We start from the raw sequence: 10,962 nt of genomic DNA, 5'->3' as shown, positions 1-10,962 counted from the left end.
GTCTCATACCAACTCGTCTTAATGATCCTAATACATTTAAAATGTGTAGTGTTTTATGGAAATTCCCAGATGACCATTGAACAGCTGTATCTAACCTAAATACTCAGGACAACATCTAATAACAACAGTATTTTTAAAATAATTTTTATTTGAGTCATAAGATACTATCGTGGCATGACACCTTGCACTTTGATATTTGTTAAAACGACACTGTTTAGGCCTAACACTTTCACACATTTCATTATAGACTTATTGAGGTCAGCAAAAATTATTGTGGTCATGTCCATATATCACACAATACTGCCCTTGTGTTGATGTGCATGGTTGTTTACATAACAATGTCACAATAATTTTAGCCAACATGATCCCAGAATAAACAGCAGTTAAAAGCATGGATAGATTACTGAACAGGCCTTCCAGACACAGGTCCAGGGACCAAAAGCATCAGGGGCCCCACTGGCCTTTGCCTGCAACATGTCACAGATTAACGCCTACCAACCAGGAACAGACTCAAAGTGACCACAAAGAGGTGCAAAGAGATGCAAAATAACTACAAAGACACAAAAATAATCAAAATAGACACAAAACGACTTCAAAGAAAATTACCACAAAGAGACACAGAAACACAAAACGTGCAAAAAGACGACAAAAATAAAAGATGTGATAATAAAAGAGGCAAAATTACCATAAAGTCTGTGTGCCTTGCTCCTGTGTAGGAGAGGTGGTAGGGCCTTTAGCATATCTGTGCCCAGGGGCCCACTGTCTCATAGTCTGCCCATGACTATACAACTCTGACACAGCGCCCAAGCTTTTATTTCCTACAGCACCTTAGCCAAGTGAACAGAAAAAAAACCTATGCTCATGAGACAAAATGTAGTGTAATTTCCCATTGAATCAAAAGTGAATTGCTCTTTGAAAGGGTGTACTTGCATTATTATGCTATATTATCATTATATCAGTGTCAAAAATGTTGAAAAATGTAACTGTTTTTTGTGTATGTGTTTTTTTAAAGCCAATAATATTTCTGAATAAATTTGTTTCCCCCAGAGTTTGTGTGAATAATGTACATGCTGGTGTGGTTTGATGGGCCTGCATACACAAGAGGAATGTATTTCCCCAAATCAGAGTGGATGATATTTAAGGGAAACTTACTTTGTCCACAAGAGGGCATTGCAGTCCATAATATTGCCTAATATGGCTCACTTGTCCTCAGGGAACCTTTAAAGCAAAACTGTACTTTGTGTCCAGATTTTTAAGACTTAGTTAAAGACTTGGTATAAAAGGGTTTTAGTTGTAGTAGATTGAAATGTTACTTAACATTATGAATGGCCTCTAAAAAAACATTATGATTGGCAGTGGTGTCTCTTCAGAGATTCTGTGTTTGCCTGTTTGTTAGTAGAATAAAAACCTGTTGGGACGCTTCACTGATTTCCAACTGCAATTTTAACATTTTATTGATAAATTAAAATAATATATTACAGATCTGGTAATATGCCCTTGTGAAAACTGCACATCGTGCACCTTTTTACAGTACATACAATACAACCACACATGTACTTTCCAGCTTTCTGTTTTTTAAATGGACAGCTCATCAACAGCAACAAGAACAGCATGTGGTTTATATGACGTGGGAGGCTTCAGTGACTGTTGTAGGTCACAACTGACAATCCAGTGTTAAATTACGCAACACCATACAAACTTGTCACCGAGTGCTGGAGTGGATTTTAGCTTATCAAATAACATAGATGAAAAAAACACTAGAATAAAGTCATTTAGAAATCTTGGTATAAATAATCACAATGTAACAACAGCAATATATCTACGAGATAATGATGGTGATGATGAGGAGTTCAGAGTGAAGGCTAATATGTTTACTGCTCAGTCTTTTTCTCATACATAACCACATCAACTCTGACTTCCATCATTTACAGTCAAATGTCTGAATAACACATTTATAATAATAATAATAATAATAATAATAATAATAATAATAATAATAATAATAATGTTTTATCCCTGTAAAGTTAAATGCATCCATTTCAGTTCCTGCTGTTTGGATGTAATAACCAACACAAAATCTTGCTGAGTGAGCAGAGATGCAAGGTTATAAAGGCACTGTTATGGGAACATTGTGTCCTCATCCTCACATTAGTTTCTGACTCCTGATGGTTTGGCTATGAAAGTGGCGTGGCTGGGTTTTGGTAGAAAAACATGTAGGAGTCACACAGCAATCTGCGCAGTAGTTCAGGAGGCTGGGAAGGGTTGGAGAAGGGCAGCTCCTCCTCTGGCTGTGAGAGGAAGTCACCAAGCTCCGGACAAGCCCGGATCTCTGGAATGTTGTAGCCATGCTGATCATCACCTGTCAAAAAAAAAGAAAAGAAAAGAAAAGAGAGGCCTTAAGATCAGACATCAGCACAAGGAAAGATAAAGACCAGTCATAGACGTCAGAGTGTGGCTTTATCTAATACTGTCAAACTGCCTTATCAGAAAATAAGGCAGTCATGGGTAACCACTTGATAGAAGTCAGACTTTGCACGAACATCAGAATAAAATTCCTCATTTGGGAGTTTAATAATGCTACCAATGGAAGCCAAGAGATGCCCTATTGATTCAAATAAATAAATAAAAAAAGTTAAATCTCTTACCACATCTGTCTGCCATGCTGTCAAAGAAGAGCCAGGAGTGAGGGTCAGGGCCGTATTTGACAAAGGACACATAGTGGCTGGTTTGAATGCAGAGCACAGCAAACAGCTGCATCATGTGCCTGGGCACGGGACTGTCAGAGGCTACACCTGCTGGCACTGATAGAGCCTTGGGGGAGTGACCCTGTCGCGAGGGATGGGTATGCACCTTAAAAAACAGAAAATAGAAAGTTAATACGTTTACAAGTTTGGTCAGTGGGATACTTGACACCTAAAGACCCGAACACACCAAACTGAGATCAATTAACTAATGGCAGCAAAGGCCGACTGCTGCATCGTCTCATGTTGTCTGTGTCTCAGAAAAAAAGTTGCACCTAAACACATTGCAAAGACTACAGCCAACGGCCAACCAGCATGCATGTTCTGTGCCTGTGACCGATGGGACAGATTTAAGATGCTAATTAGCCAGTTAGCACACACAAACCAATGTTGAAAGAACAAAGAATATTTAACGTGTGCCACCAAACAATAACACAAAAAAACTGTCTCTGCTAAAGAGATGAGGGCTAATATAATCTTACTAATATAACAAGTTTGTTTCGATCTCACACCCTCTTGACTTTCAACAAGATGAATCTGACAAAGACAGCCAACAAGGGCCAACAGCGCAGGACACACTGCAAAAACTAGGGTGACGGACGCTCATGGATCGCCAAACATTGAGCAAGGACCAACCGTTGGCTTGGTGTGTCAGGGCCCTAAAATGGCAATCACACTTACCTGAGTTTTGCATGTAGAGCAGTACTGTTTTATTCTCCCTGGTTGGAGTTTGCGATCTGGTAGACACTGAAGACACTCGTACTCTGCCAAATGCCCACAGATAAAACATTCCCTTGGAGCTGTTGGGAAAAATAGGTGATCCATAAGCATCTTTAAGCTCTTCAAAACACAGTGTTAAAAGAAGTATTCCATTAACATCTAAGTGCCGACTACGTCTGTTCCTCACAGTTGTACAGGAGATCTGTGATGTCCAGCTCAGTGGAGGGAATGATGTGAGAAAACATCTTATACTTGTTTCCAAACCTTGGCATCTGAACCATTAGACAGGACGGCATCTGAGGGACAAAAAAGAGAGGCTATATTGACTATGTTTACATGCATGAAATAGTCCAGATTTTGTCCTTATTCCAAATAAATATTCTAAACTGTTTACATGGTTCATGAAAAAGAATATTCCACCAATATTCCTGTTTACATGCAGCCATGCATTCTCTGATTAACATGCCATGTTGTTTATCGTGTCAAACTATGAAAAAGTGGAACAGCTGGAGTTCCTTGTGCGGTTTTGCTTCTTTGCAAATCGAATTGTTGGCTAGTTGGTTTGTGCACAATAAATCCACTACAATGTAAAGAGCTGACTGTAAACAAGCAAGATGCCTTGTGTCGCAAATTGTGGTAAAAACCCCAGTTGAGACGCATATTCTGAATGCACTGTATACATGTCAAATGTGCATGCTTACATAGTAAGTGAGGTCAAATGTACAGAAGAAAACCTATCCTGTTAAGAGGAGCACAGGCTCACCTCTTCAAACTTGAGGTCACCGGACAGGCAGGATGTGTCCAGCAGCTGTTGGACAGTGGGCATTTTTCCCATTTGTTCTTTCTCTAGAAAGATCTGGAAGGTGTAGGCACCCTGAGATTCTTCTTGTCTCGATCTAAAAAAAACAGAGAACAGAATTTCACTAACTTAACTTTACGCAGTCAAATAAGACAGGATTTTAATACTGGGTGGTTAAGATCTTACCTGAGCTTGAGCAGTGGCTCCATGCAGAGCACTTTCTGAAAGAGGACTGTGATGAACTCTTCTGGGTCTGCAGTAAAGCAAAGTGATTAAAAACATACAGAACTGTTAGTGGGCTCTGGCATGTTATTCTGCAGTGGCTAAAGAGCCTCAATTGAAATTTATTTTTTAACAATGCAGGTTGCAACATGTGGGCGTGTACCTTTTTCCTCTGTTCGGAAAGTGTCACAGCCAAGCTCTTTACGGAAATTCATCACACTCTCAGCAGGCACGAACCCTTGTCTGCAATAAATACATCAGCCACATCAGCTATCAGTAAGCAAACACAAGAACCTATACTGGAATAGCTACAAAACAATCAAGAGCAAACACCAAAGACACACATTCTTATGAAAGCAGGTTTGAAGCATTTGCACCTTTTTGTTAGCTAGTGAAGAAAGAGTACTGCTACTACTACTATCATTAGGACTGAGAGTACTTGTTGACCAGTTGTGACCATTTAAATGTCATAATGTTCTTGTTTTGCAAGCTAGATGATAGTGCAAGGCATTAGATAAACAAAGTCTCAGAGACAATGTTTATACCTGCGCAAACGGTTGACTATTTTCCTAAGAGAGCAGGCTATGGGTTGCTCTGTGTCAGCAGGCTTCTGGCAGAGATTATCCAGGGTCACAGATGAGCTGAACAAACTGAAGAGAGAAAAACACAGTTTTATCAACTCAGCACTTATCTGAATACAGTTCACCATGCTCATTTAGCTGCACATGATATTCTCTAAATAAAATTATTTCAAGAGATTAAAGTAAATCTGAGCTGTATTTGCAGTGGTGTGTTGCTCGAGAATCAAATGCCCTGAGGGGTGGTGAACTGGTTTTACCTGAAGAGTGTGGCATCAAGATAGCAGGAGTTGATGTGACCCTGAATCCCCTTCATTCTCCCCACTAGCAAAGACAAGGCCTCTGATTCAGGAACAGGGGGCGCATCCTCCTCCAGGTCCTCAAATGGAGGAACTGAAAACAGCAAGCAAACATACAGAGACAGACATTCCTATTACAAATGGAACTTTAAAACAAACATTATCATTTCACCTTAGATTTGAGGAACCTAGTATTCTCCACAAGCTTCACACAGTCCAACTAGACAGTCATGTAGGCCTTCAAGAATAATGATTAATCTGCTTTTCTAAAGCAGGAAGTTCCCAAGACTGTGAGACACGATCCACTGACAGTAACACGGTCACAAACCCTGCATTGTTTCAAATCCTCCCAGAGGAAAAGAGGTGTGAAAATGAAGTCAGGCTATTTTTGTGACTGTCTTTTTCACTTGTGTGCAACCCTGCTGTTGCAACAGGCTTCCAAGTTCCTCAAAACGGATTTTGTGAGGTTGTGATTTATAAATGACAGGAAATGACAGGAATGAAAAAAATCTATCCCTAAAGCTTTATATTACATAACTTTACTAGGGCTGTACCAACGGTAATTGTTGTTAACATTCAAAGTTTCTATTAAAATTGTTTTTGAATGAAGCTTTGGATGTTTGTTGTCTTATTTTATGATGTCATCATCACCTTAAACAAAACCTAGAATTACCTCCTCTTGGTTGTACGCTTCCGTGAACCTCCGTCAAGTTGCATTTACAGTTTACATCCATGTCTGTCCAGACTCATATGCTTCTACAAAGAAGCTACAAATTTTAAAATGTGGATGCCTTAAACATCTTCAACCCTGCAGCGAAGAAGATCTATACAATCACCAATGTGTCAAGATGGACACCCAAGTCATGTTAGGTGTCCATCATGACTCTCCAATTCAGTATCTGACCAAATGTTTCCCCTTCTGCTCGAGTGGACGTTCGTGCCAAATTTGAAGAAATTCCCTCAAGGCATTTGTGAAAGATCGCATTTACAACAATAAGATGGACAGATAGTGGGATGGAGAGACAGGCAGATAACCCAAAAACATAATTCCTCCGGCCAACTCCTGAGTGTATAATTTGAATAAAGTGATTAGTCTGATTACATAATTTTGTCATTTTTTTATTAAACAAACTTTCTTTAATGAATAAATGTAATTTCTAGCGCTGTTAGACCGACCCATTTATACAGGCACGTTCCTCCCTTTGTGTGATATGAGAACGAAAACGCTGACTCAAAGATACAAGTGATGTTCTGGACATGTGAAAGTTTTCCTTCCGCTTCCGCTATACACAACAGTCCCACTCTAAAAATTTTCCCACCATCTGCTGGTGTAACAGCACCTGATTCAAAACCGTCCAGGAGATGATGTCATCGTTTCCCAAGTGCTTCACTTTACATGTCCACACATACACAAAGTAACAAGAGTTTTTAAAAAACATGGCAGCTCCAGAGTTGTTTTAAACAAATCTTTATTTCAGTGACCTAAAACTCTGACTGTGTGTGTGTGAACGAGAGGCCAAAACATAGAGGAAAATGTTTATAAAAATATCTGTATGCACGTGAACAGGGCCTAAATCTAAGAACTATTGGGTACAGCACTAAAGTTTACATAATACTGGCACCCTGATCAAAAGTTCAGTTTGCAAAATCTCCTATATCGCACTTTAATTTTGTGTAGAGCACAACTCAGTCGACTACGCTTCAGAGCAGACAATTCTGTGGGATGTTAAGTTAAAGTGAGTAAGTTAAATTTTGACTTTTAAAAATACTTGCACCATAATTTCAATTGTGTGTAAATGTGAATTGCTTGTGTGGGAGAAATGTCTAACCTGGAGGTGTGTCGTTAGGTTTGGGGGTCTCCATTCCTGTGGAGTTGCAGAGGAACCTGCTGTCAGGGCTGCACTTTGTGACGGGAACAAACAAAGCCCTGTTCCCTTTGCAGGTGAAATACCTCTGGCCTCCATACTTCCCATCAGAGCAGCCGTTCACCTCATAGTCCTGAAACAATGAAAACCAAATCAGGTATGAGGCAGATGCCTAAAGCTGACAGAAAATGTAACTGTAGAAAATGTTTTGTCACTCACCAATTCAATCCCAGCCCACTCATTAGTCTTTCCTTCTGGGACCCCCAACCACTGGATGACCCCGTACACTGTGATCCCTGAGTTGGACACCACCTCCACCAAGGATCCCACCTCCAAATGCACGTGTGATGTGTTTGGAATTTGGCTCTGTATGGCTCTGCTCTGCTCCGTATGGCTCTCTCTCAATGGCCGTGCATGAGATCCTATATTCGGCATTGAGTTGATGCGCGTCACCGCTTTTTTGTTTAGACCTGTGGAGAGGTGTGGAGGGGGTGTGGAGGCTGGTGGTTAGAAAGTCATAAGACATTTTTTTTCAAGCTTGTCACATGCTGCCTCATCAGATTGACCTCCGGCTAACATAGCACAGGTCTACATATAAGGTATGCAGACACACAATGTGCCAAAACGCAAGACCATGTGATGAATCTGCTGTTTTACATTCCAGAGCAACAGGACCAGTTTTTCTAGTTGTGTTCTGGGACCGCTTTCTGACGTCACTGGTGTTTTCTGAAGATGGCAAGATTTAATTGGCTGATTTTGGGGGAGGGGATGTATGATGTTTTGATTTATTTTTTTAGGAACTGTAGTATCTTGTGTTAAGAAAATGCCACACTGACTTTGTAAGAGGAACGCAAATTGCGATTTTGACCACTTTACTTACCCCCACATTGGCCGTCTTTCCAGTGCAGTCCGAGGGGAACAGAGTAAGATGGGACCACCTGGACGATGTCTGCGGCACTGAACAGAGGCAGAGGTGAAGGTTTCTTGGATGAAAAGTTGTTATCACTGTCCTATAGGGAAGACAAATAAACACAGGTTGCTTATGTACTCAGACGTACAGATAAACGCTCTAGGGCGTGTGTACATTTTGCACTAATGTCGATGACATTCATGTGTCTTTCTGGCAGAGTTGACTGATCACAGGCGCCCCTGAAAACGTTATCTTATCAGATAAAAAAGATGTTGACATGGTTGGGGACATAATTTGAAGTTGAAAAAGGCAATGAAATGAAACATATGTTAACGCAATACTCAGCACATCACAAAATGTTTAAATTCCCAATAATATTGTATCTAGACTTAAGTATTGTGATGACATCATACTGTGGGGCCTCTGGTGCTACTATATTTAGAAGTGCCATAAAAAATGTTATTGTTTTTACATTTTTGAGCCTGGGGGCTGTTATAGCGCAGTAGCATTGTCAAAAAATATCAATTCATCAATGCATATCACTTCTGAATGTTTAAATACTCATTTTCTGCAGTATGGATACACCTGTAACACCTGCGCTTTCTCACTGTCTTTTGTTCATGTTTACTACAATCATACTGCTTCTCTGCTACCAAACAAGAAAAGTCACCGTTGTCATGTTATAGCCTTGTTATATTAATTCTTTAATAAAACATAACATGCCCTCATTGTTATTTATTTCCCACAGTATCAATAACAGCATTGTATATCGTTATGTTTCAAGGTATTGTATCAACGTTAGAAGCTCCAGTATCATGACAACACTGTAATGTAGCACTTTTATTGTCTCCCCTGTTAATTAAACTAAGCTGAAGAACCACACAGAAGCTTAAAAAGTTCTTTCAGTGGCATTGGTGCTACAGAGCACCTCAACCCACACCAAAAAATTGCTGAGGAACCATTTCACACTCCTACCACTCTGTTCTTCATCATGGACCCCCACACTGTGATGCTGTGTTTAATAAACCAGACAAACACTGCACCTACCACAGACTCCACCTCAAAGCCGAGCATGTGCAGGTCATCTTTGCCCTCCTTCCTCCCGATCTCCATCAGGTTCTTCACCAGCGCTGGCAGGTGTCCCTTCTTGTGCTTCACCACCACCAGGTCACCCTGAGACAGCGCACAGATGGCGGAGAACAGCTGGGGGTTACACAGCAGGTCCAGGCGTTTGCTTGCAGGGGAGATGAAGAGCAGGAGCTGGGCCTGGTGTCGGGTCAGAGGGTATGTGTCCTCCCTCCTCACGATGCCTCCGCTCTTGGGACTCACTGCGCTGCTGCCGCCGCCGGAGTACAGCAGCCCCAACAGCTCTCCCCGCTGCACCTCCGCCTCCACACGGCCGATACATCCTCTGCAGAAGAAGCCTTTCCTCGACTTCCCGCGTATCACGATGAAAAGCTTATCCTTTACTACAGTTTTGTTCTCCATATTTCCACCAGCAGAGTCTGTTGAACAGTTCTGGAGCAGAAGTACCTGTAGCAATACGACAGGAGTTACACGGTATTATAAAGGTGTGAGAAAATACATTGCGCAAAAAAAACAAAAAACAAAAATTAACAACTCATTGTGTCATGGACAATACAGTCACAAAGCCATAAACTGTATATTAAAATTACCTGATATAAGTGTAAAAATAAGAATATTGTGTAGCCTACAGTAGATATAATCCTAACACTTGCCTGCAAGAGCGAGCTTTGAGATGGGAAATAAGATATTCCACCTCTTTATATCACCAAACCTGCTCTGTAACTTTGACATTGAATACATTTCTAACCACCAACAATAATCAGAGTCGATTTAGCCTAACATAGAAACCGCAAGCTGACTTACTGTGTTTATTTGTCAAGAGCAGTTACTCTACGACAGGTTGCTCCACTGTTGCAGCATGGATTAATTGCCCACAAAAGCAGCAGGTGCCTCCGGACCTGGAAACTCTCTTCCTCCTGACTTCTACTGGGTAGGTGGGTTAACCTGCAGGACTTTAAATACTGACCCGGATGTGACCGACTACGCCCACTTGGCAGCTCCCAACATCTCCGCCCTCAAGTGTCCTCTCAACTAGATTTCCGCAACAATGCATGACTGTAGATTTGATAAGGAAAGGGAGGATATTGTTGAATTAAGTCTGTATCTTTTAACTCAGAGAGGCTGCAGATTTGTCATGCAGTAACTGCCCAATGCAGATGTAGATGTATTAAGCCAGACAACTTTGTTTTCATAAATGAATTAACAAATGTCAAGAGAGCACTGCAATGTATAAAGCCGAACAACCAATGCACATTTACAAAATATCCCTTATCGATATATGAGTAGACCTCTGACACATTTATTAATTAGTTTTTAGTTTGCTTTCCATATATTTTGAGCTTAGTCTTTATTCAGTACTGTTTGCACTTAATTATTAGCTTAATGTAACGGCCACACTTTGTTACTTATTTTAAAAAGTGTATATTCAGTTCATTCTCTAAGGGAAATGCTCATAGCTTTAAACCATAGCTCTCAGTTAAGTCAGTTTAATTTTGATCGCAATTTTTCTGCATCGTACTGAGAAAGTACAGAGACAATACATATATTTCTATTACTTGGACTGCTGTTGTCCCAAGTTTGCTTCACTCCATAAGTGTAGATTTTAGGGGGGACTCTGGGGACACGTCCCCCTTAATATTTAGAACATGTCCCAGTTAATAAAAATATTAAAGTAACAAAGTATTTCACCAAAATTAATGACATTTACACCATACACTGATGAAGAAAAAGCACAAATTGGT

At 40.5% G+C, this 10,962-nt stretch overlaps 1 protein-coding gene across 1 annotated transcript; it reads right to left on the bottom strand.

The window, feature by feature from the left end:
- Positions 1–1,428: 1,428 nt before the first annotated feature.
- Positions 1,429–10,160, bottom strand: cyld2 (cylindromatosis (turban tumor syndrome) 2). The gene is made up of 14 exons (XM_033625811.2): positions 10,025–10,160; positions 9,182–9,667; positions 8,105–8,234; positions 7,444–7,694; positions 7,189–7,357; positions 5,321–5,453; positions 5,028–5,132; positions 4,646–4,725; positions 4,447–4,513; positions 4,225–4,357; positions 3,649–3,757; positions 3,423–3,541; positions 2,646–2,850; positions 1,429–2,359 (listed from the first exon to the last, which is right to left on the bottom strand). The coding sequence occupies exons 2-14, from the start codon at positions 9,620–9,622 to the stop codon at positions 2,175–2,177; spliced, it is 2,127 nt and encodes a 708-aa protein (XP_033481702.1). The 5' UTR covers positions 9,623–9,667; positions 10,025–10,160; the 3' UTR covers positions 1,429–2,174.
- Positions 10,161–10,962: the final 802 nt, after the last annotated feature.

The sequence above is a fragment of the Epinephelus lanceolatus genome, chromosome 1, assembly GCF_041903045.1.
Source record: "Epinephelus lanceolatus isolate andai-2023 chromosome 1, ASM4190304v1, whole genome shotgun sequence".
NCBI classification, from domain to species: Eukaryota; Metazoa; Chordata; class Actinopteri; order Perciformes; family Serranidae; genus Epinephelus; species Epinephelus lanceolatus.
The sequence above is the reverse complement of the archived record's forward strand: the minus strand, read 5'-3'. Positions and strand labels throughout refer to the sequence as shown.

What these genes read in the sequence shown, in the direction of transcription:
- cyld2 (XM_033625811.2), bottom strand. Translation starts at nt 9,622, where the DNA reads ATGGAGAACAAAACTGTAGTAAAGGATAAGCTTTTCATCGTGATACGC. An exon ending in GAGCCACTGCTCAAGCTCAG is followed by an intron (nt 4,358 to 4,446) that starts GTAAGATCTTAA and finishes TGTTTTTTTTAG; the next exon opens with ATCGAGACAAGAAGAATCTC. An exon ending in GTGACCTCAAGTTTGAAGAG is followed by an intron (nt 3,758 to 4,224) that starts GTGAGCCTGTGC and finishes TTTGTCCCTCAG; the next exon opens with ATGCCGTCCTGTCTAATGGT.